We start from the raw sequence: 27,419 nt of genomic DNA, 5'->3' as shown, positions 1-27,419 counted from the left end.
ATATTATACATACGTGGTAAAATGTATTGAAATAATTTAATCTCGTAAGCTGAAAGTTTAAATTTTCCTCTTGTATTATTTCGATTCGGAATGATATTTTTTCAGGATTTAAATATTAACATCGCATCCGGTGAAACCTTTTCGGTTTCCATTCTCGTTTGAAAATTTCATTAGCTGTCAGTGTAAGCCGCGAACCGCCCCCAATTTATTTGTTTCTTTCATTCCTCCCTCGTAAACAGGTGAAAACACTCGAGGTATGAAAGCTCCCGCGTTTCCCGCAGTTTACGCCATGCCGTATTTCCAGTCGAATCGTGCTTTTCCGAGTTTCGACGAAGGCTGCTTCATTCTGCTTTCGGCTGCTCGGGTGGTTTCGTCTATTTTCGGCTGAGATCGGGTTTTCCACGTGCTGTAGTAGGCTACGCTCGCTCGTGGTGTGGGGTTGATAACCCTCCCCTCGCCCGCCGACGTTCGTTGTCCCATTAACCGTGCGGAGGATATTGCCGTCAGTAGACAGCCACACTGCCGTACCTACTTGCGCTATGAGGGTTGGTTTGTATGAACCACGCTGTAAACGGGGTTATACTGTTCAACTGCTATACATTCCAGTATTACGAAGTCGGCGCTGTTTTTCACCACGCTGCAGATGGCTCTATATTCTATAGAAGCTGGATAGTCTGGAGTTTCTCCATCTCTCAGTAAAGTAAATGGCCAGAATGGATCACATCGAGTCGTGATTTTTTTACGCTTGTTCTTTAAGTAGAGTTAACGTCTTTGATATCTAAGATAATAATTTATTTTACTCGCGTACGAATCATTTAAATTATCGACAAAATATACTTGTTTAAAAAACTTTTACAACTTTAACAAATGTTTGGTTTTCTTACGCCATAAAATTATTCTCACTCTTTTCCGTGCTCAATGGTGCATAGGGCATCGTATCGAGACAATTTTATCTTGATCGTTAATCACATGAAAGCAATGTGATCAATCTTGCACCTTGGGCAATCTTGTACCTCGTAAATATTAGAGTGAAAAATCACTAATATAATAATTATTTGAACCTCCCTGGCTATCAAACCCAGTATCTCCAGTACGATAGCTTAACGCGCTAACCTCAACACTAATTTTAATCATTGTCATATATGTGATAATAATAATAATTTGGATAATTTAAAGACGTCTATTACAATTATATGATGATAATGATAAATTAAAATAAAATAATCCATCGAGTCTTGACATTATTTGATTTAAGCGCTTGTGAATCAATCTCACGTAAGCGTGTTGACCCAATTCCGTACTTAATATCACATTTCCTTTATTTCGCATCTCCGTTGTTCAGGAAATTATCAAAGTTCCCCGCTGGCATGTTTCGATTAATGCTGTTGTGTAATTATTAACGGTCCCGCCGAAATTCCCAGGTTCCCGAACCGAGGGTTCACACATGCGTAGAGGGATGCGTCCCTCCACTCTGACCCCAATAAAGCAGCCAAACTAAAACAAACGGCCCAGCCTCCGAAGGAATAGCGCCTTTCCATTTACAGACTCTAAATTGAGTAGTCCACTTGCAAACCACTTTATGTAAAAAAAAAATAATTTAATCAATTTAAAATTAAAAATTGTTTTCTGATAGTCAAGTATTTTTTGTATTTTATATTAACACTATTATCCTAGTTCTACTTGTAATGCCTATACCCTTATACCCTTTACTATGACCTAAATTATATTGTATACCCACACACAGGCCATGCCTTTGTGGGATCTTTTTTTGTATTTATATTTTATTATTTTCTTTTGTATTTGAATTTTACCATGTTTGTATAATGCAAAAGAATTTAAAATAAAATCGGTAGGAGATTTAAAATACTAACGTCTATGTTTAACATAATCTCCGAAAATTAATTGAAGTAGGAATAAAATGGAATTGAAAAATCAATACTCTTTCAAAACAAAAAAAGACAGTTAGACTTTCAAAAATCTCAAAGTTACTGTAAACTTGCTAAGATGCGTAGTGACTTATGCAAAATCGTAGTCCAAAATTAACTAAAGTACAGTGTTTAAAAATGATGCGGATTGCATCGAAACACGTATCACAGTAGATTTTAAGAAATAGTGGTATTAACCAAGTAAAACTTTAATAAACGTTTTTATCAGTTTTCTCAAATAATTGATTTTTTACATAACGTGGTTTGCAAGTGGACTTCTCAATTCTCTCATGTTTTATCTCGCATCTCGAGTCTCTCGAGGGAATTTTCCAGTTTCGCGAGGCTGTTTTGACGCCCGCAGCCGATAAATTGCAATACTTTATTTCTCGGCGGAAATAAATCTTAAATTATGATAAACGACACTTTTCCGGCTCTCCGACGTATTGAACTTCCGGGATTAATAATTTTATTATATCTTCAAACTGATGGGGGTTGAATCGCGTATTTTTATTTTGACAGCTTCTCAATTACTTGATGCGGCAAGGGGTTAAAATAAAATACAATTTATATGAAATAAAGTAAAAATATCTACGTAAAAATGCATGCCTAGGATATTTATGTTATTTTTAATTTTAGGATTACTTGGTAAATGTCACTATGGTATTACTTAAAATCTTTTGTGACATTCGTTTCGATGCATTCCGCATCATTTTCAAACGTCGTATACGGTGGAGAAACATCGTATATGTTAAAAATGGATAGATATTACCGTAAAGTGACTGCCGAATCAATATTTTTTCTGTGCTTTCTATTGTGGTTTGGATTATTTTATCTTGCTATGTTATGATTTCTCCATGTAGGAGTTATTTTACATATTTGACATCTCAACATAGATGAAGAAGTCATAGGCTGGCATAAGCTCTATAAATACCCACACTTGCATATTCTTCTTCATCTATATTAAGATGTCCAAAAAGTGGTATTTATCGTGTAAATGTCATATTTCGTTTATTTTTTTTCTTTTTCATTAGGGAAATAACATATGAGTTTCAAATATTAGTTTATTTTTATACAGAAAAAAGCATGTTAAACAAGTGTACGAGTAGTGCATTATAAAATTCATGAATTATTTCCATATTTTCCAATGCAATGAAACATTTTCCCTGTGACTGAAGGCTAGCACAGAATTCACCTCAAAAATCCAATATGTCATATTCAGTCGGCCAGTAATTACGCGTATATTTTCCTTATTCATTCAATAAATACCCCTTGGCCAACGGCGAATATGTAGATAAGCACGAATATAAAAATACGTATAAACAATTGCCCTAAATATATCGACTTAACAACCGTGCTATACCGTTGCGTGTGTCGACAAAAAGTCTACCCTGGATTTGTGTTGGCCGCCAACGGAAGGGTGAAAATAAAAATACAGCCCCTTTAAACGGCTCGCTTGCAGCTCTCACCAGAACTTTTGTAATGTAAATTTTCTAACGGTCTTTGACGAGTTCTTCAAATTATTGCGTCGGTTCTCGGTACGTTAAAAATGAAAGGATAATGGAGAAAAATAACGTGCATCTTTACGCATTATTATTATTAAAAAAAAACACATATATAATATTCCCGATGAATAATTTCTATTGCCTACTCATTTAGGGACATGGGATGAAGGCTAACAAGTCTAAAAAAGAAATAAAAAACGCAGGGCAAATGTAATATATAAAGCAATAAAAGGTACAGTAAATAGGCATATAAAAAAACATTAGCCTTACCTTATAAATTGTACAGTAAAAAGGCATATAAAAAATATTAGGCTTATTTTCTTTCAACATGCTTCTCAAAGCATGTTAAAAGGAAACAAATGAAAAAAAAACTAATCACTAACATAAATATCTTTCCATGAAGTATTTATTCAGTTCATTCATTTTGGATCCCTGGATGGACTGGATTATATTTTGGAAACATGTCGGGAAGCTGGTTAGTTTGCTAATCATTCCCACAATCTCCCTTTCCCCAATTAAATGATAGTGAAGCGCCTTTGAGGTAATATTTTACGAAAATGGCGCTTTGAAAATTATTCTAAATTATTACATATTATAATCATTAGTTTTGTGGGTTTTCTCCACATAATAAGGTTCGAGGGCCTATGCAACTTTTAGTAGTACGTTTGTTTGAAGTTGATACCCTCTACCGTGCTCTTGGAAGTTTCACTTCATAATACAAGTCGTTTTGAATAAATTCAACCATATTATGTCTCCTATACAGATAAAGTTGTCTTTAATTTCCGCCGATTCTTTCTGCTTGTCAATGAAATAAGTTCGCGAAAGATTATTCGGCATTAACGATCGCGTTACAAATACTTTTCCGAAGCGCGAAACGTGACGTTTGTTCGCCTGCCCACCGCTCAAATATCAAGGACACATAATTTTCGGCGTTAGCGAGCCCCGAATAATGGAGAAATTACTTGCAAATCACTCTGCCACAATAGCGCCGAGGAAATTTATGGAAAATATTTATACCCGGCTGAAAAGCTATTTGGGATATTTTATTTCACATTTTCGCAAGCCTGGAATTGTAGGTTGATTCTCAGATTGGTATTGTATAATTTTACTTTCGACCAAATGCGTCACAATTTTTATATCTGGCTATGATTATCGATAATTAAAATATTTTTTAAAAGCACTAGCGAAGTAATAAATTAGAATAGGAGAAATGTTAAAATCGAACACTGATTTTTAGTCTAGTATGTAATTTGTATTTTATTGTTAAAAACACATAAAAAATAAATCGTCGACAATTGTTTCGTGTTTTTATGGCATTTTCAAACTTATGTGAAGATCAAATGGACTGAGGGTCCTTATATAGCTTTGCAATTCTAAGTACTTTTGTACAATTAGTTTGTATATGCCATGACAAGTGGAAACAATTGTCACAAATTTTATTTTTATGTGTTTTTAATTATAAAATACAATTAAGTAGACTCTAAAAATCAGTGTTTGATTTTTATATTTGATATATAGGTTTATGCCAAATCTATAAATATGTACCTGTAATATATATGTAATATAATTTTATTTCTGATATCTATTGTATTCTTGCCAGTGCCCTTTTATTATAACCTAAAATATAATGTAAACCCACACATAGGCTATGCCTTTGTTGGATCTTTTTTGTATCTTTTTCGTATTAACATTATATATTTATTTTTACTTGTAATTATACATATTGTAAAATGCAAAAGAATTTAAAAGTAATGAAAAAAAAACCTTTTTTAAGGTATCGTTTTCCCTCGTATATTTTGATATATTTATCGTTTTACTCAGTAAAACAGAGTCCTTTGAATGTTGTTGTTTCTTTTTAACTTATAAAGCATAAAATATCATAATTGTTTCTTATTTTATGATTAAGTATGTGTTGCCTCTTCTGGTATCGGTGCGCCACGCTCGGCGGGCCGCTCGCTACAGAGTGGAGAGTACAGCCGTATCCGGGCTATGTTGCCGGATTTTTGCCGCATTGGGACGCAAGTCTCCCGCTACCTCCCCCGACTCCCGGTTGCCATGACAACCCCTCGCCACCCCTGACGACTGTGTGCCATTTTCCCGCTTTTCTAAGCTCGATGCCTCGTTCCGAACCCGTCAAACACCCGATACAGCCGCTCGCTTCTAGTAAAAAGGCGGCCGGATATCTACGACTCTAGATCTTTCGTATATGGCTAGCGACGCTCTTTTTTACACTTGTCGCTCGCTTTGCTCTCCATCTTGAGGTAAGAGCTTGTCGAGAGGAGCTGGTCGTATTTTGACTAGGACAATCTGTATCGGCAGCGCGTGTGACACGTTTCTTGCGGGGGATTCGTCAATGTTGCCGCACGGGAAACTTTGAAAATGTGGGCTCACCAGAATGGGATCCACGAGGCTATTACGGGATTCACTTCAATTCCCAAATTTATCAGAAAGCCAAACAAAACGTTGGCACCGATCAAGCCAATATCAGGTTGACAATAATTAGTAACAATCAAACGTTAATATTTTTTGATCAGTTTTGGATTATCCTACTCACGGATGATATTTCAATTTACCAGGTGTCTACTTGAGTTCCATGAATTAAGAACTAGCACGCGAAAGAGACCTGCATTGCATATATATTTGAAAAAAAAGCGAAATGTTTATTCATTGATGGGCAGAAAAAACGTTACAGAAGTGTATGAAGTGGCAGGTTGTAAACCCTGGGATGCTCAGACTTTCATCTTGTTTCGTATACAAACGATTTCTTGTCAAATTGAGACATCTATAATATTTTTTTCATATCTGATCATATCAGTTGACAAGTCGTTTGTTTTGACGATCTTTCAGCTTATGCCATAATAAAATAACATCGAAATAAGCGTTTTCTTTTACTTTTTCCCAGTTTGAAGGTTGGCAATTTCTGTGATATCAAAGTCACGTCAAAAGACTTCTTCACATATAATACTTCTATCATTTTAAAGTTTCATAAGTATGTACGTATAATAAGTAACGATGTGTGTTACAATGTACATAGTATAGTATGCAATGCGTTAGTGTGACCAGGTCCTACTAGGATATACCGGCGCAGGAACTAATAGCTGCTAACGTATTCCCGTCGGGTCACCGGTAGTGCTAAGTAAAATGGATTTTATAGCTAGGTCCAGTTAGTGGTTAATTAAGTTGAGTGTTTTGTTTCTGTTAGCTTACTTACTCCGTACAGTTCCCAACTTGTCGTTAAAACGTGCAAACTATAAAATTTATGGTAACGAGAAGTACATTTACCGTAGACTTTTCTAATCCCAATTAGAAAAAGCAATAAACGTTTATTTCGCACGAGGCAAAATTTGGGGATGCATAAATTACTCATTTGGTAATGTATTTTATCAAGTGTTTTTTTACGTTCTTTTCATTTATTTATTATATTTTCTTTACTAGGACAGATCTGCATATAAATCTCTGATATAGATAAAGGCTTATCATTTAAAACCTTATATTTCCTAATGTCCTATTTTTTTCTTTTCTTAATGGCGTTTGAATTCTTAATTAATTGTTATTTCATTTCATCGCTAATTATACCCCTGTTAACTTTGTTCGTGTGATTACATAATTGCGGTATTATGTATCTACCTAAAAGGTAAATAAACGTACACAACGTTCTCCCTTATTTCTCTCCTCGACTCTCAGCCCTCCGACTGTACAGAACTGTTCTCTCGCGCCGGTTTACTCCGAGTAGGCAACTCTCCCGGCTACGTGCTCTATCAGTTGCCTATCTCTCCAGGCGTCGCTATTTATGTAGCGTGTCGGTCGCTATCACGGCCAAGTAATGGGAAAATTAGCGGCTCGTTTGCCCTAAAAAGTAATTATTTATTTTATTCTGTTTGTTTTTTTCGAATATATTCCCGGCTAACGTATTTTTTTTTCGTTTTTTTCCTCAGGATGCAAAATCAAGGCACTTCGCGCCAAGACCAACACATACATCAAGACCCCCGTCCGAGGGGAGGAGCCGGTGTTCGTGGTGACCGGGCGCAAGGAGGACGTGGCGCGCGCCAAGAGGGAGATCCTGTCCGCCGCGGAGCACTTCAGCCAAATCCGCGCCTCGCGCCGCGCCTCCGCGGGCGCGCCGCCCGGCCCGCCGGCCGCGGCCCCCGGCCACGTGACCTCGCAGGTGCGCGTGCCCTACCGCGTGGTGGGCCTCGTCGTCGGCCCCAAGGGAGCCACCATCAAGAGGATCCAGCACCAGACGCACACGTACATCGTGACGCCCAGCCGCGACAAGGAGCCCGTGTTCGAGGTGACGGGCCTGCCCGAGAGCGTGGAGGCGGCCCGCAAGGAGATCGAGGCGCACATCGCCGTGCGCACGGGCGCGGGCGGCGCCGGAGCCGCGGGCGCCGAGGAAGCGCCGCTGCTGGGCGGCATGCTAGGCGGGCTGGGCGGGCTGGGCGCCTTCCTGGGCGGGCGGCTGGAGACGGCGCCGGCCGGGCAGTCGTGCTCGTCGGGCGCCTTCTCGTCCTCCGGCTCCGTGTCGTCGGGCTCGGGCTCGTGCGCGCCCGGGCTGGCCAGCATCTGGTCGCCGGCCGAGCGGGAGCGCGACGAGGGGCTGGGCGAGTCGCCGAGCTTCGAGAGCCCGGCGGGCGTGTGGGCCTTCCCGGGCACGCGGCCCTCGCCGGCCGGCTCGCCGCGCGGCTGCGCGCTGTGCGCCGAGCGCGCCGTCACGGCGGCGCTCGTGCCGTGCGGCCACAACCTGTTCTGCCTGGACTGCGCGCGCCGCCTGGTGGCCAGCGCCCGGCCCTGCCCGGTGTGCTGCACTCCGGCCGCCTCCGCCATCCGCATCATCTCCTAAGCCTCCCGCGCTCCTCGCGGTCCGATCGCTCTCCTTTTCGTATTTTCGATATTATATTACTACTACTCGTTTTTGAAAAGTATTTTTATCGTTTGTTTTTTGTTTGTTTTGTTTCCTTTTGTATAATTCGCCGTGATTCTCTTAAGGCTGATCGATATGGCAATTCTCTTGAATTATTTAAATAAAAATGAAAAAAACCAATAATATAATATAATGAAAATATAAACAATAATATATTGATGATATTGTAAAAAAATATAAATATTTAAAAAAAATTACGAGCCGCTTAAGGACGGCTAGAATATATGATACGGAGGTCGGGTGCCACTTTGGGTATATTATATATTATGATTATTATTAACCGATAGATGAAACAAAAGATAATAATTGATACATATCCCTAATTGTTAGACGTTCGCTGTATGGTGTATGGTGTACGGTGTCGGAGTATATGATACGAGGAGCGGGCCCCGCGGGCGCTCGGCCCTCGGGGCCCGCCCCGGCCTGGTTGTGTGTTGTGCGAGCACCCGACCCCCGAACAGTTGTTGCATTCTCTCTCTATTCTATATGATTATTACTAACTATTCTATTGTATGAATTGTAATGTGTATTTTCGTCAGTTATTATTATTAGTCATTTTAAGGTTTGTTCGCAGATTTTCTCATTTTATTATTATATTAGATTGTTTAAGTTATTATTGCATAAATATTATTTTATTTTTTTACGTAATTTTTCACGAAAAATGTTTAATTCGAGTACAAGGTGGGTCGATTCCCACTCAGACCATTATAATATTGTTTAATTATATTGTTTCAATTAGCTTAGTTAGATTTATATTTAAAATAGCGATTTATATTTGATTAAATGAAAATATTTTAAAACGTCGCGTGACGGGGCGATTTATTACGATGTTTGATTTCATTTTGAGTAATTTGGATGTTACGGCACCGAGGTGCTACAAGCAGCTGCTCAAACTGCGGGCCGCGCCATTTTAGCGAGCCCGCGTACTGCTTACTATGAGCACGGCTAACTTAGAACAATTGCTACCAAATATTGTCGAAATAAACTTTGTAATTAATCTTTTCTCCTTTGTTTTTTTATTTTTTATTTTTGTATTGATTTCCTATATATTTTATATAATGATACGGAATGCGTAATAATAATAATTATCCACATATTTATTATAAGGATTAGGTGTTGTTGAGATCTCATTTGTTTTTTTCACATTGAGTCCTTTTATGACATGTTTATATCTAGCACAAAAGACGACTTCATTTTGAATATACTGAAAGTAATTTAAGATTATTTACACGTAAATATTACACGATAGGTTTACATACGGAAAAGATGCATACGCGTTTTATATTTTGTCGAGAAATAAACATTTAAAGTTTAAAAAATATATTCTTACTTAAAATACTCAATTATGTAAGTGTCCGTGTGGCAACCGTTTTATTATATTTAACACATTAAAGTATATTCATAGACTTAACGATGAAACGTGCTTAGTAAGTAATAATTATTCGTAACATATAACAATTGGACGTTTGTATTTTTGTAATTTAATAAACGATAAGAACCTAAGTAGATTAGGAATACATACCCCACGTAGTGTAGCCGTAGGCTAGATGTTACCGACGGCGTTCTCGAATCTTCTGCGCGTCGCTCGCGCGTGGGCCTCCTCACCTGGCTCCCTCTGCTCGACTCTTCACATAATAATGACTGATATTGTTAATATTACCTCTCCACACACTCTATCTTCACTCTCAAGCTATGCGAGTCTGTCTGGTCAACACTTCCGACGACCACAGCTCGGTGCCGACACCCAGAACCCGTCGCCGTGAAGCTCCACTAGCTAGCGCCGCGCTGCGAGCAGATGTGAGCGAGATCGCTTCTCCGAGGGACAGAAATCTAACAGACTGAGGAAGATTAGGAAATGCTCGTTGGTGAACTTTAGGAAAGTCAGAATCCCCAGGTAGGCGCGTGGCCTAACCCAGTAATAGCTCGTCGTCATAAACGGAGTCATTAAGTAATAAAGTACGTATATGTTTAAAAATCGTTTTGGTATTTTATTACTTCGGGAATACTACCGGAAAATATTCGTATAAAATAGTGAAATATTTATATATTGTATTAGCTCGTAAGTGTATTGGATGAATAGTTTTGTAGATTCCAGTGTATTTTAGGAAAGGTGGCCGGAGAGCTCAGGCCGGTACGAGTATAGTAAATAAGGGTTGGACTAAGCAATAATATTTTTACCGTTTCTCTTACATTAGCGAGCTGCCCGCCTGAGCTCTTCGCCCACCTTGCCACCCTGACGGTTCTCTTATTCACACTTTACCTAAGTAGCGTATTGAGATTGAATGTATTAATAATCGCGTAAATAAATTATACCCCTTTCTGATCTTAAACTATTACGAAGCAGATTATTATTGTAAAATACCATTAAATTATATTATAAAACCAAATTACCGAAAAATATCTATTTATCTTTGTAAAAACCCGGAGAGATCAGGAACCGACATCTCGGGCAAGTCTCCTCGTTCACCCCCGCTCAAGCACTTGTACAACGGGAGGCGAGTCACTCTGGCTGTACGCACTTTCCGAGTAATGTTGTAAGGACGAATCTTCCATTTGGTTTGGTAACGATCCCTTGGCGGGTTGGATTAATTGTATTAAAATTAATGTCTAAATGTTTATAAAATTGACGAAATTCGTCGGCATTGTCTTTGGCATCATATCAAAGCTTTACTGTGATTAGAAAGACTGAATTAATGAAAGCATACTCGGAAGGCGTTGTACGGCGAAGACGCAGAGCTCCAGCGAGTCCGGATGTTCGGTCGCTGATTCCTCTTCCCGCACTATTACTTTAGAATATCTATTTTCTGTAAATCTACAGTTATTGCTTAAATTCTGTACCTTTGTTATTTGACATAAATGTGCCATTTAAATTACGATGCGTTTAAGATAGTATTGATTGTTTGTTTCGTTTTGAAGAAAAGTTTTATTTAGTAAGTGTTACACCTCGACGAGAACCCGTCTCCTTCGTAAAGTGTTGCTCCGCTCTCGTAAGGTTTTCTCTAGAAATTCTGTGTAAAATATCTGTATTTTTGATACGTTTACGGATAAGCAGCTTGTGTAAGAAGCTTTTTTCAAAGATTATATAGAAACAGATTTTGTATTCACGACGAACAATGATTAATATTCGCAATAACAGGGTTATTTTCTTATTGGAAAGGCACTATAAGCGACGCAACATACCCGTTTGTGATCACATTCAATTGGAAACGTTATATGGTAGTAGGCGGTCACCAAAGTTGGTAGGCCAGTATTTTGTTACTTTTTATGTTGAAATTGTCAGATATTTGTCTTTTTGTATTATAATATTTAAGTCAGCATTTAAAACCTTAGGAATGCCATGTTAAGCAGAATTTATAATTAGGTTATAGAGTCGAACGATCCTGTAAACGTGCTCAAAATTGACCTAGTCTTCAAGCGGTTCGGTTCTATACTATAGAGAAATCAACGTAAGCGTCGGTAAACCTTCATCCCTCTGCGCTCCGGGGGGATGTCGCGAGTGAAGTTAGTGACATTAGTAATTATTAATATTAGGGTCGAACTCTCGGGTAAGTGGGTGTAGCTGTAACGGGTCGGGACGTGGATGCTGCAGGAACAGAGCGCGTCACGCGCCGAACGGACCGGTTCGTCTCCTACGCATATTCTATATAAACCTTGTTGTAAACTTCAAATTCTACGATTCTACTAGATCTCGTTCAGTTCTCGAGGAGCTACCTCGGGTATCTCGTACACTCGGACGAACCGGTCGCGTTCAGTAAAGCGAGGGCTCGCGCGAACTGAAGGAAATCAATAATTAAAACTACTGTTTGGGATCATTTACGGTAATACATCGATTTTTATATTGCTATCATAGAAAATATCGGACTCTCGATTCTAAAACATAATTCGCGCAGTTTTTATATGAAAGACGTAAGTTTAAATATTTAATATTTAAAGATTAAAATTAAACCCTGGTGCCAAAATTACAATGAAAGTTACTAATTTTTGATCGTTGATTTTTGAGTAGAGATCGGTCGTAGAGTCGAGTGATCATCCGCTCCGCAGAGCCCAGTCCAGTCGCGCATCGCTCTAGCAATCTGTAGCGATCTGTAGCGATCTGCAGCGATCTGCAGCGATCTGCCGCGAAAGGAAACGAGTGAAAGCGAACCCTTAATTCAGTAAGCGAGCTAAATTACCCACATATATTTTCGTATTGTGAATGTTTTAAAGGGCGTCAAGATAATCTTATCACTCGAGAGTAATTCTTAATAACCGTAAACTTATAATGTTTCTTAAGATTTGTATCTTAAAGTATTTTATCGTCACCCAATAATCAAAATGAGTAATAAACTGAATACCTCTATTTGTTTTCGAGTTATCATTGAGAAATCACCTATAGTACGATATGTATTCTTAACGGAGAAATCACCAATAGTACGATATGTATTCTTAACGGACCTTTTGGAATTCTGTAGCCGTTTAATCAGATATAATAATTTTACGCGAGAGTGTACTTAAGATGTAGTCCGAAGCGGTTGCGTCAAGGGGCGGGGGTGAGGCGGGGTCGGAGGACGGGGTGCGTAAACTTCGCGGACTCTATTGCCCGTTGACGGTGACGCGAATTTTAAAATGATTATTTTTTTTATAAAATTTATTTATAGGAAGAGGGTCGCGAGAGGGCTCCCCGCCCCCCTCCCCTCCACCGGAAGCCCACCCCGAGCATTTAGCTATAATGATAATTACGTAATAGTGGATTCATCCTTGGGAAGTGGCTGATCGAACTGAAATCTTAATATATATCATCATTTGATCGATTTCATTACCTATTAAAATTTTCAAATTAATCTAATTTTATATTATTAAGTACAAAAGTTGTTTAAAAGAATTATTGGATTTTTCTAAATCATGTATACATTCCAACACAATTATAAATTGCTTGGAGAAATTTATTCGAATTGTAAAATAAACTAGTTGAAAATGGACGTTTCTTTCAGTTCGGAGAACGTGCGAAGGATCGGATTAGGTAATGCTGGAACATGCTTAGTGAAATATTAGTAGTGAAGGCGACTGGCCGCCGTCGTAGGAAGGCAGTCGGCATAGGAAAATCCGTTTTATTAGGAAATACGCTTAGGAAAGGAATACCCCGAAGGACGCCGAGCAGGCGAGCATGTTCGCCACAGCCCTTTATTCAAATGTATACGTATTTTAAGAGTGTTCTACTTTGTGTTTGTTCTCATAATTTTATTATGTTTGATGTATCGATTGAGTTTTATTCTGTACCGAAGACAGTTCCGTGGAATGTCTCTCCGAAACCTGTAGTGACCCGATGTTGCATGCTCGTTACAAATTCATATTTATATATTATTATATATGATTTAAGAATTGGTTTATTAAAATAAAATTATATTACAAATTATTAAGGATATTTTATTGTTGTTTATTTTGTCCGACGTATCGGCGACCAGGTGTAGGAAGTTGAATCTGCTGCTACGCAATTACCGGAGCATTCGGTACCCTGACACGTTGTACATACATTGAGGAGGTGAAGGAATCAGCTCCCGAGTCGGGCAACTTGCGATCTGTCGAGCCGTTTCTGCGCAAGAAGGATTTTCCATGCATCTCCACATGAGCGCACGCAACAACTTTGCGAACGCTCGATTAATTCCTTTCATTTGCCGATCGATTACCGCGATACATGTAGGAGTACGTAACGATAGGGTAATGTTGTATCGATAGAAGTTAACCTTGTGGTACGAAATATTTACGCATCTCATATTGATCAGTATTGATTGTTTAAATCACGGTTGATAAATCATATTTTTGTACCTTTAAGAATCTGTCGTTATAGATATATATACCTATCTATATTTCTATTCGTAAAATATTCCTAATAGCTTCCATAGAACCGCGTCTTTACGATATTTTATTATATAGAAAGGCATTTAAAGTGCTAATTTTTTATACGTAGGCGTAGATATTTTCACTCATAAGGACACTCGATAAATATCGATAAGTTATTTTTATTACCAATGATTCGGGTATAAGTGTGCGAAATGTCTGGTGGGAAATCCTCTTGAAGGGATGAGGGTGGTCGCCCTCGGAGCGCGTCGCTCTCGGCGAAGGATGGATCGGCAGTCAGCTGTAATATTAGACTGTTCTATGGGATTGATAAAAACGAAGGCTGTTTAAGTGATGTGCATAGTGAAATTTGTACACTAGTATTTATTCATAGATAAATGGCATTAACGTTTAAATTAGACATAATTACCGCACGGGAAGTGTATTTTGTGAACATAACTAAAGGCAACGAATAGCAATGGAGTTTTCATTATAAACTACGATATAATAATACATTTATTGGCTCGATACTTCCAAATCCTTTCTCGGAGCTTTCCTTCATCCTATTTCTAATAATACTCCAGATACATTCTTCATCATCCTGTAGGTTTAAGGCGATGGATAAGTTTGTTTCTCACGAAAGGCAAGGATGTCGTACATAACCTCAATAATTAACTGAATATTAATATTACTCGACGTAAATGTTTGTAAACTACTCGATATTATATCTTATATGTTAATTGGTAAATGTTGTGAACAAACTTGAACCGGTTTCGTGGTCGCTCGCATTGGATATTCTCGAGTCTGTAATACTGATCAATAGTATTCTAACACCGCTGCGAGGTCCTCCGAAATCCGTTCAAACAGTTTTCTATGTCTGTGTTTAATGTCTTGTATCACAAATAAATGTATAAGATGGCATATACAGACACCTCGTGACGTCACCTGCACATGTATAGTGCCAGTCTGTCTTTGCGAACAGCGCTTCAAAAGCTCAATGTGATCCGATCTGTCTGTGTATGCTGTCTGTTGATAAATCTGGTTCTGAGGTTATGCCCATCGACAAATTCATATAGATTTTATATCTGTTGATAAGAAACGCGTGTGTAATCCGAAAATGGAATTTTCTTGTAATTCTTGTACTTCCTTTATAATTAATGTGATTTTTCTCTTCAGAAGATTATTTTCCATACATTGTATTTCTATACCAGTTAAATAATTAGGATTAGTATTCATTAACACGATATTTTCTGACTAACGGAGATCATTTTACATTACTTATAGAGGGGAACAGAAATACAAGCAATGGCAGCTTAGTTCGATTATCTTTCGACGAATTCCTTGCGTACTATTTGAGAAATTGCTATCGCTTAAAAAAAACAGAGGTGCAATTTATCATATCGGGCAGGTTTTCATCGACTGTAAATCGTTCTGTATTTTCTAACGTGAAGGTTTTCATAGAGATAGCTTAAATAGCATTTGTTTGGTCATATTTATATGTCGACTTTATATATATTTATATTAAAATATTAACTGCAGCATGACGTATGGAATATTAACCATTATTGATGCATAATTATTATTATTATATTATTATTACTGAAAATACATTATATTTAATAGGAATCATTATTCTGCATAAACTAGCTAAAATATAACAATAATAAAAGTACGTATTTGTATCGAAATGGCATGGTTATTCTTTCTACCCCATTCTTCTCTAACCCTCCTATTAATCGCACATAACCTTCTATTCCTCGCTACACCCCTTACCATCTATGACACAAAGGAGGAGCCGAAGCTACTTTGGCATTAAACGAAAAACTTGCCACAGCATTAAAATGTAACGGTGATCAATATTTTGCATATTTTAAACAACATTTTGGACATTTTAAACAACAATTTGTATATTGTTTAAAATATACATTTAAGGCTGAAACAGTATTTTGTTTGTTGTTTAAAATAAACATACAAAAATTACATATATGGCTGTAAAATATTCTGTATATTGTTTAAAATATGCATGCAAAATGTACATAAATAGCTGAAACAATATTATGTACATTGCTTAAACTATACATGCAAAATATACATATACGGCTGAAAAAAATATACATATTCTATAAAATAAACATACAACTGAAAAAATATTTTGTAGATTTTAAACAATATACGTATTAAATAAACACACATGTCTGGAACAATAATTTGTATATTTCTTAAAACATACATACAGTATAAGGCTGGAAAAATATTTTGTATATTGCTTAAAATATACACATACATGGCTGGAACAATGATTTGTAGATTGCTTAAAATATACGCATAAAGTATACACATACATGACTGGAATAATAATTTTGTATATTGCTTAAAATATACACATAAAAATTTACACATACATGGCTGGAACAATAATTTGTATATTGCTTAAAATATACACATTATGTATACATACATGGCTGGAACAATAATTTGTATATTGCTTAAAATATACACATAAAAATTTACACATAGGTACATGGCTGGAACAATAATTTGTGTATTGCTTAAAATATACACATAATATACACATACATGGCTGGAATAATAAGTTTGTATATTGCTTAAAATATACACATAAAAATTTACACATACATGGCTGTAACAATAATTTGTATATTGCTTAAAATATACACATAATATACACATACATGGCTGGAACAAGAATTTGTAGATTGCTTAAAATATACGCATTATGTATACATACATGGCAGGAACAATAATTTGTATATTGCTTAAAATATACACATAAAAATTTACACATAGGTACATGGCTGGAACAATAATTTGTATATTGCTTAAAATATACACATACATCGCTTAAAATGTACATACATATATGGCGAAACGATATTTTGTATATTGCTTAAAGTATACATACAAAATGTATAGTACATATATGGCTGAAAGAGTATTTGTATATTTTCCCATGGCTGTTCAATGGATATGAAAAAAAAATCGCCATGCTATCCACAAAAGCTCTATCTAATAATAACATAAGTAAGAATTCAAAGGGTACATTAATATATGTACGAGAGATGGATATTCCGTAACTATATATATTACAAATGGAAAAAGGTGAGAAGGTTTTATAATAAATGTGAGTATTCTAGGAATATAAACCTACTTATTTACTAAACCAAACACATAAAATTATCAAATTATGCTTTAAAAGTGAAAAACATTGAAAGCTCCCATCGCATTCACGGATCTGATACAAAAGCTCTAAGCTTTCTGACAGACAATTCTCGCGAAGGATTCTTTTTGAAATAAGCGAAAATTATAAAAAAATGTTAAAAAACAAATTGTATCCCAAGTACACTACGAATATACATTTAAAAGCTTTTAATGTTGCTGTCCTTGTTAAACTATAAACTTGCGCCCTTGAGGTAGTATTTTAAGAAAATGGCGCTATATAAATTATCTAAATTTATTATTATTATTTAAAAATAAATACAAATTTGGTAAACCATAATTGAGTTTCTCAAAGTGCCCCAGAGTTGGCATAAGGTGGTGTTGGTGTCTTAATGATTAAAAGTTAGATTTGAAATCTCAACATAGATGGAGAAGAATATGGAGGTATTTACAGGGTTTACGACCTGTCAGGCTGTTAAAGTAAACACTGTATACAGGTGTAAGAACATTGATTTGACCAGGTCAAATATAAAAGAGTCTCTGCTCAATAAAAAGCTTCTTTTCATCTCGCCAATAGATGTCTCTAGTGAAGTTTTAGTGATTCAAGAACAATGTTTCAAAATTGGTTCATATACACCTATAGAACTTGAGTAGTTTGGTTGTCAATAATGGGTAGAATTTGTGAATGTTACACGTGTGTAAAGTGATCACTTAAACTAGACTATGACGGTCGTCAGCCCCGTAAATGTCTAGACTTTCATATTCTTCTTCATCTTTAATGAGATGTCAAAATATAATATGACAAATTTGGTAAACCATAATTGAGTTTCTCGAAGTGCCCCATTGTTGGCATAAGGTGGCGTTGGTGTCATAATGATACAAAGTTAGATTTCAAATCTCAACATAGATGGAGAAGAATATGGAGGTCTGGGTATTTACAGGGTTTACGACCTATCAGGCTGTTTAAGTAAACGCTGAATACAGGTGTAAGAACATTGCCTTAATCAAGTTTTCCTTTACAAAAATGTTTGGGAATTTAACAGAACACTTACATCAAGTCATTCACATATACCAGCATTACAGAATAAGTACTATTCCAATAGCAAAATTCCATATTTGTAAATTTGCGAAAATACCTGGAAGAGTGACGGGTGGGAGGGAAAGGGGAAAGGCGAAAGATCAAAGCTCAGGTCAAAGACAAATTATATGAAACGAGGGACACACCAAGATATCAATGTTGACTTACAAAGTTAATGACGTCAGCGATGACAATGTCGAGTTGAATATACCAAAATCCTATATTCATCATTAATCAATTTTGATGAACGATAAATATAGGAAGCACTAAGGTGTCAGTTGCCCAGGTGAGTCGACAGGGAACTCTAAAACATATCCAGTTACAAGGCATCACGTTCCCGCCGTCCAGGACGTCTACTGTTGACAATCCGTCGGCAGTTCTCGTCTGAACTTCGAGACGCCGACCTGACGGAGGGTGCAAGGAAGCTGGCAGCTGACAGAAGAGTATGGAGGCAGTTTGTGAACTCCATATGCAATTATTAAACGCCCTATGGAGTGGAAATGGTTAAGTAGTAGTATTTAAAAAAATAAATTGCAAAAATTATCATGACAATGTGGCTCACTGACGGTAGTACAGACAGTAAAAATTCTGTTAAAATTTGACCTTGAGACGAAAAGTGCACACCCCCCAGGTTCGATTTCATGGGGGGTCAAAATAAATATAAATGTTTTTTTACTCTGACATTTATTTAATACTTCCTTGGACTAGATTGCGCAGAGCAGGACAGAGCATCTTGCCTTTTATACCATATGGTAATTAACGACCGATTTTAAATAAATTTGATCAATCAATTGCATCAATTTGATGCAGTGCCCTATGCACCATTGATTGCGGATAAAAGTCTGCAGTTTGATAGTAATAGTATTAATTCCGAGGTAAACTATTAAAGACAATTCAGTGAATAAGCGAGAAACGTCACAAAATCAGTAAGAATGATTAAAGAAAACACTTCGTTTTTTACCACTTGAGTTTTATTATAGACTACATGTTTCAGAAGTTAAACTTCCATCATTCAGGTCTGTATAATAACTAGTTATTATACAGACCTGAATGATGGAAGTTTAACTTCTGAAACATGTAGTCTATAATAAAACTCAAGTGGTAAAAAACGAAGTGTTTTCTTTGATCATTGTAACATGTCTTACCACAATGTTAATGCCGAAACAATAAATAAAAAATCAGTAAGGATCATCTCAAACATTGTGTTAGTCAAGTTTCTCATTTTATGTACATAAATTAAGATGTATTAAAAATAAATAAAGAGTAGCCGGACGCATTTTTAAAATTGTGATAACATGACATCACGAGATGCTGCTTGCTGATGCTATTCGCGAAAAAATATTTTTATTTATTATGGGACAATTTATTGACGGCGTGGTCGAATGTCTGGACGTGTTTGTAATGACCAAATGACTTGTGTATCCTTAATGTGACTGGTTGAATTATTATTTTTACAATACAGTAGACTCCCATGGTCGCTTGACCGGGTTACAGGTTTTTTTTCATTACAGAGATTATCCCGTATTCTTAGTGAAAAAATGATATTTTTAACTAATGTTTTACTTAGTAAATACCACTATTTCTTAAAATCTACTATGACACGTGTTTCGATGCATTCCCCATCATTTTCAAACACCGTGTTTTCAAGTAAAACATTAGTTAAAAATGGATAGATTTTACCACAAAGTGACTGCCGAATCAATTAATGAAGAAAGGATAACTAACTAACTAACCATCACGCCGCTTCTCCGCAGGGGTAGGCAGAGAGAATAGAGCGCCACACCACTCTGTCCTTGCAAACATTCTTCGCCTCTTCCACGTTCGTGCATCTCCTCATACATATCCGCCGATTGTTACGGATAGTTAGAAATGATAGTTAAACAAATTTATGGGGTGAATGTGGTTGGCTAGAGAAGAAGAAGACCGGGGATAACTTTTCATGATCAAGTATTTTCATATTATTTTTTTATTTATCATCAAAGATGAAGAAGAATATGGAAGTCTGGGCATTTACGGGGCTGACGACCGTCATAGGCTGGTTTAAGTGACCATTTTGCGCACGTGTAACATTCACCAATTCTACCCATTATCGACAACCACACTACTCAAATTCTTGGAAGTTCTATATATATGAACCAATTTTGAAAAATTGTTCTTGAATCACTAAAACTTTATTAGAGACATCTATTGGTGAGATGAAAGAAGCTTTTTTCGGGGTCGTCAGCCCCGTAAATGCCCAGACTTCCATATTCTTCTTCATCTTTGATGAGATGTCAAAAAATAATATGAAAATAACTCCTGTAATTGGAGATAATCCGGATTTTGTGAGCAAGTATTTGGACACACTCAAAATGTTGTAAATCAAGTATTTTTTTAAACATTTTAATATACATAGATGAAGAGGAATATGGAAGTCTGGGCGTTTACAGGGCTTACGATCTATCGATATCGTCATGATCGTCATCGATTATATGGGGATTATATGGAATGCGGATAAGGGTTTGAATGATTTTTTTAATCTACTAAGTTGTATTTTATTGTTACTAACGTAATAATGAAAATTAAAAACGCTGAATTTTATAAATTGTATAAATATACTGGGATTTGGTCACAGGATTTTAAAAGTTAAATAAAAGTCTTACAACGAAAATTAATTATTTGGTGCTTAAATTTTTAAACTTTAAATTTGAAAATATCACTACTTTTTAAAAATTGAATACTGTATAATATGCGTATAGTGAAGTATATAGATATAGTATATAGATTCTTAAGAAATAATGGTATTTACTAAGTAAAATTTAAATTGAAGAAAAATGTTGAAATGTGAGAACTTTGGTGTTATTAGATATAGCATACTAAATATCTTAAACTTTAACGTTTTGTAACCCAAGAAATATATAATAATATAAATAAGGCTAAATCAATAATTATAAATTTAATAATGTTCCCAATGTTCAAAAAGAAGTACCTCTAACCCCTGTCCTCATCCTTAAACGTCCCAAGGACAAAACTCTCAAATTATTGAAGTCAGACATGGATGATGAAATTTATGAGACATTGAATTTTTAATAAATAATTCTATCGGAAAACAGAATTTCACAATATTTTTATGAGCCGATATTTGGGTCAGATATAATACGAGTATCGGCCAATCGGAATCACTTCAAAGAAGATTTTAGATGGGACGGTTTCTATTTAAAACTAGCCCTTAACGATTATCGATACGAGGGATAGAGGAATTAATACGAATATCAGCGGAAGACAGGAAATAGAACTTTTGATATTTAAAGCATTATAGAACAAAACAAAAATTTAGAAAATGGTGTTAAGAATAATATTTAAAATGCATTTACAGTATAGTAAAATGTCTCTCTGAAATACGTGAACACTGTTTGAATACTGATAGTAAAAGATGGAGGCTGTAACGCGATCCAAAACATCGACAAGGAATGCTAACGATGCATAACATAGTACTAATTATCCATAAAAACACTATGAGTACTTACAGAAATACCGTGAAAATCTAATAAATTTTACCATCCTATTAAACCCCTAATATGAGGTCTTAAAAATAGCCGTAAAAGCTAAATGTTGCCAAATAGTTAAAAAGTACTTATCTCACAAATTGGTTTACAGCGGATTACTTAAAAACTTTCTTGATCACTAAAATAGTTCTACAAAAAAACGGCTACAGGAGAAAAACTTGTTACGTTTGCAAACTATGTAACAAAAAACCATTATGTAAAAACGAGTATTTTTAAAATTTCCATTCACCTAAATAAAATCTGTTTATTTCTTACATTATTATAATTAGTAATATTGGAATAAAGAAATGCATTTTTTACCTTTCCATGTACTTTAATATCATTTATTAATATTATCATAAAAATATTACAAATTTTGCTAATTTTTGCTATTTTGTAATCCTCATACGAGTATGAATATCTAATTACCTACATAAATTGTGCACAACAGGTTTTTAAATACAATTAATTATCTTTTAAAAAAATACGAAAGGGATAACTTAATTTATGCTTCTGTGACCTTTCAAGCTTTTTTTTTATCTCCAGAAAAAAAAAGAAATGAAATTTTGTTTTCAATAATGACAGATATTTTGTTGGTGTACGGTTTTCTACGAGATACGTAATATCGAATACATTATTTTTAAATTCTCAACATATGAACCGCAAACAACGAAATGGGTCAAGTAATTTTTGCTGTAAGGTTTTCGGGAAAAGTGAATTGGAGAAGAAAATAAGACATTTATATGCAAGATGGGTGTCAGTTGTATGGAATACGTGCCTCGTGATCGGCTGATAGAAGTATATCTCCCCGTGCCGAATTGGAGCTCTGAAATATGTAGGCAATCTAATAATAAGAATACGTTTTCTTACGGAGGATATGAGGAGAACATTACACGACATTATTTTACAATTCCGCGATGGCTTGTGACACAGTATCAAAGGGAAAACGGAGAGATCTGACATTATTTCGGCTTTTTCGACTTGTGAAATATGTAGAAAATATCAGATATTATGTTTTACGACATATCTTATTCTGATATTTGTCAGTGTGTATTAATGAAGACTGATGGAAGATATGGTTGGCTGATCATAGCTCATAGAATTCTTCAATCATTAATTTATATGGATAACTTTTTAGACAGTAGAACACCTTTGATCCGCCACCTTTGAGACTTATGGTCGGATCGCAAAAAGGTTGGATTATCAGAAATATAGAAAACTACGTTTTTACAGTAGAATAAACAATATCTGAGGTCAAAAACGACTGTATGTATTGTTCACAACATTTTTTGGGTGTATCCAAAAAATGTTGTGAACAATCCTTGTTCACAAATCTGGTTTTCTTCACGTAGTAGTTATTTGTACAATATTTATATTATTTATTATATCAGACACTGGATTATTCACCCTACGGATGAGATGTCAATTGATGTGAAACATCTATCGCACCTCTTTATATGAAAGAAGATGGAAGTATAATATTTTAACATTTTGACATCTCAACATAGATGAAGAGGAATATGGAAGTTTGGGTAAAGGCCCAGATTTTAATATTTTTCTTCATCTATGTTGAAATGTATGTACCTACCTATTATTCTTTACATTAAAAACATTCCAATAAACAGCCCAAAAGCTGTTTCTATTATTGAATAAGAGCGATACAATACAACATACTTGTATGTGTACCTACAATAATACCAAATTGAAGCTAGTCTATAGTAAAAAAATACTTGGTATAATGTCAGATATAATCAGTTACAGCACGGTCAGGTCAAAGGTGGACTAGAGGGGGTCTACTGTAATAATTTAGGCTGCGGTTAGACATTCAATTATTATTACAAATCGTGTTTGTGGATGTGAAAATGAGCTTTTGAGATCTCGTGGTTAAGCAACATCAACAATTGAAAATATGAGAAAAACCTTTCTCAAAACTGTTATATTTAAGGATTTAGTGTAGAATTTTTGAGGAATATTGTCTTTCTACATTTTTTTTTTATTCTAAACACACAATCTACCCGCAGCGGTTATAGAGTCCTGGGAGACGCTTTGTCAGCTGCACATAGAGAAAAATTTTCAAATAATTCTTAAGGAAAAAAAGTCTACGCAGATTAATGAGAGGGGAGAAGGATGTATGGACAGAGGCCGACACTTCATCCCCACCCCTCGGGATCCCCTTAATGCCTATTTAAAAAAAAACACAAAAATTCAGTATTTACAAAATTTATTAACAAAAATAATATCTTAAATAGTTTAACAGAATAGTAGTAACAGAAAACTTAAGTTAGCGATGTTTAAAAAATAAAAGAAATGCATAAAAATGATATCTACACTGACATAAGTATACAAAATAACATAAGTACGCGAAACAAAAATAAAGCACATATCATATTTACGAAGGAACAAATTGAGGAACAAAAGAACATACTTACACAAAAATAACTTTTTGTGTGGGTTACTATGTATGTACCACTACCAATACGACGTTTCCTTCCTTTCCTTCACACTCCTAGCTTTCACCACATCTATACATCTAGTCACACACTTCATCCGGTTACGCGACTAGACTTTAGGTTACGATTAATTTGGTCAAGCAAAGTCTTTCTTGGTAGCCCTTGTTCTGTTATTCCATTCAAATTTGCAAATTTACTCTCTTAATAACTTCAATAAAGTTCAATTAATCTTACTTATTCATTTTAATTATCCGCATCTCATCCTTTGATTCCTTTTTTCTATCCTTATTTTGAATTCTGTCATATCTACATAGTTTTTCTCACACGAACGAATCACATTTCAATAGCGTTCATTCTGCTTTCATACTTCTTTTACCATTTCTATATTTTTCTTCTATACATAACAGTATTGGCACTAGCATTCCGTTGTAAACTGCTAGTTTGGCTTCTATGGACAAATAGTTTTATTAGCAATTCCTTTTTTTCAAAGGACTATTGTGTTATTTGATTTTGTATCATTTCAGGAAGTATTTTTACCCCTTTTTTGATAAGATTGCAATGAGATATTGTTCCTATTTCGTTTATGATTCGGTTTATCTGTTTTTATAAGTCTGTAGTAAAATTCTCAAATATCTTTGATCTCCTAAAACCGCATCGAGATCAATTTGAGTTTATAAATTATTCATATCTTCTTGGCCATACCTGGAAAGATATTTCCATATAACCTGAAATGTTGTTTTAAACATATAAGACAAAAAATAAATTACGAATTGAAATAGAAAAAATGCTTGAAGTTAAGTTGGTCTTTTGTATTTCAATGATTATATTGAGGACATGGTTTTACGTTGACTTATTTTTTTACTGAGCCAAGGATTGTAAATCTAAATAAAAAATTTCTTTACAACATTTTGAGTGTGTCCAAATACTTGTTCACAAAATCTGGATTATCTCCAATTACAGGAGTTATTTTCATATTATTTTTTGACATCTCATCAAAGATGAAGAAGAATATGGAAGTCTGGGCATTTACGGGGCTTACGACCGTCATAGGCTGGTTTAAGTGATCACTTTACACACGTGTAACATTCACCAATTCTACCCATTATTGACAACCACACTACTCAAATTCTTGGAAGTTCTATATATATGAACCAATTTAGAAACCTTGTTCATGAATCACTAGAACTTCACTAGAGACATCTATTGGTGAGATGTAAGAAAATTTCTAGCAAAACAACTGTTAAGGATACGGGTTACTTGAAAAAACATAAAAAAATCATTTATCATCCAAAAATATCTTCAATTTTTTTATCCAATATTGTAGGACATTGGCTCTCTAACTTTTCTGGCGATGAAACCCTTTTGAAACGCAAAATATTTTATGGAACCCTAAAATAAGCGAAACCGGGTTTTATGCTCATTGTTCAATTATATTCATTCTATAAAAATCATATGACTTCTATTTACAATTGTACAATAAACAATACACAAAATAACATTGTATGGATAAACTAACGAACTTACCATCACGCCGCTTCCCCACAGGGATAGGTAGTGAGAATATAATCCTACACCGACCTGTCTTTGCAAACATTCTTCGCCTCTTCCACATTCATGCATCTCCTCATACATACCCGGCGATTGTTTCAACTCCTAACCTTACCGCTTTCAATTATTTGACATATTGAATCAATATGTCAAATACTTGTCAAATACAAATGTGGGCACGTCGGAGAATAATCGGCGAGTATGTATGAGGAGATGCATGAATGTGGAATAGGCGAAAATTGTCTGCAAAGACAGATTTGTGTGGCATTCTATTCTCTCTGCCTACCTTATACATATTAATTAAATATGTCAAAAACTTGAACGGGGTCATGTCAGGAAATGGACTCATCGGCGAGTATGTATGAGAAGATGCATGTATGGTATGTGGAAGAGGTGATGCATATCTGCAAAGATAGATTGCTGTGGCGTTCTTTTCTCTCTGCCTAACACTGCGAGGAAGCTGCGTGATAGTTATTTAATCTTTTCAAAGTTATTTAGAGATGGTTTTAAAAACGTATTTGCCTTCAGGGGTGAAGATATTTTTCGATTTATATGGATAATTCTATGCTTGGTTCCAAAACACATTGTTTACCCCGCCTTATTCCATATATCTTATTTTGAGATACTGTTCAATCCCAGGGTTCACCCTCCATTCAATGTCTACGATTTAGAATTTTAAATTACTCTAGAGCATATTTCATAACTCCCTCAATATTTTATAAAACCGTTAAAGTATAATGATACGACGTGTCTGATTTCGCGTTCGATCTACAAGGGAGGACTGCTAACTGCTACCCGACCCCAAGAACGTTCACAAATCTTTTATTACTTTATTTCAACCCCAAAATACAAGAAAGTTTGGTGGCAATTTGTATGGCTCCGCGGGCAGCCCTCTTAGTGAAGCTGATTTCACAGTGGGACCCAAGACCGTTACAGAATGTAAGGGAAGCAAGGATGTTAACGGACAAATAAAACGGAAAGAAATTTCGGAACAAGAAAATAATGCAAAGAAACTTCCCCTAGGTGACTTAGCTAACTCGGCTGTCCGAATTTAAAATACAGTAAGGGACATTTTTTTGTAGTAGGTTTTTTTTGCATTTTTGGACTAAGTAGAGTCTACGAAAAATGTCCCTTACTGTGTTTTAAATTTGGACAGCCGAAATGCCCAACTGTATGAATATAGTATTTACTATTTTTTTTAAATTAAACACTTGAATATACCACTTTGATGAGTTTTATTTATATATACGACTAGTTTCGAAATTTTACAGATGTTTTCATCTTCTGGTACAAATCAAAACTAACGAACAAAACATATATTTAGGGGTATATATAGGTTAATAAATATAGGGAAGGGAGGGGTTTTTATAATAAGTATATTTTTTAATATGTTGATTTATAAGTGTTTAATTAAAAAAATAATAAACATGTCATTCCACAAGGTTAATGTCGAATAAATAAATAATAAAAAAATAATAAA

General features: G+C 35.5%; 1 protein-coding gene and 1 long non-coding RNA gene across 2 annotated transcripts in view; one reads left to right on the top strand and one right to left on the bottom strand.

The window, feature by feature from the left end:
• Nucleotides 1-9,350, top strand: part of LOC148301270 (RNA-binding protein MEX3D) — a 72,240-nt gene extending 62,890 nt beyond the window's left edge. Inside the window, exon 2 of the mRNA XM_088273486.1 lies at nucleotides 7,363-9,350. Coding sequence (XP_088129612.1) covers nucleotides 7,363-8,267 — 905 coding nt within the window. The 3' untranslated portion in view covers nucleotides 8,268-9,350. The remainder of the gene's footprint in view (nucleotides 1-7,362) is intronic.
• A 939-nt stretch (nucleotides 9,351-10,289) lies between these two features.
• On the bottom strand, nucleotides 10,290-16,357 carry LOC148301269 (uncharacterized). Its single transcript, XR_015838817.1, has 2 exons — nucleotides 12,754-16,357; nucleotides 10,290-12,717 (listed from the first exon to the last, which is right to left on the bottom strand). It is a non-coding gene; the product is annotated as an uncharacterized LOC148301269 (long non-coding RNA).
• Nucleotides 16,358-27,419: the final 11,062 nt, after the last annotated feature.

The sequence above is a fragment of the Brachycentrus maculatus genome, unplaced genomic scaffold (genome assembly GCF_059751285.1).
Source record: "Brachycentrus maculatus isolate JH-2025_06_01 unplaced genomic scaffold, ASM5975128v1 h1tg000586l, whole genome shotgun sequence".
Classification (NCBI taxonomy): domain Eukaryota; kingdom Metazoa; phylum Arthropoda; class Insecta; order Trichoptera; family Brachycentridae; genus Brachycentrus; species Brachycentrus maculatus.
This window is presented reverse-complemented; position numbering and strand designations above follow the sequence as displayed.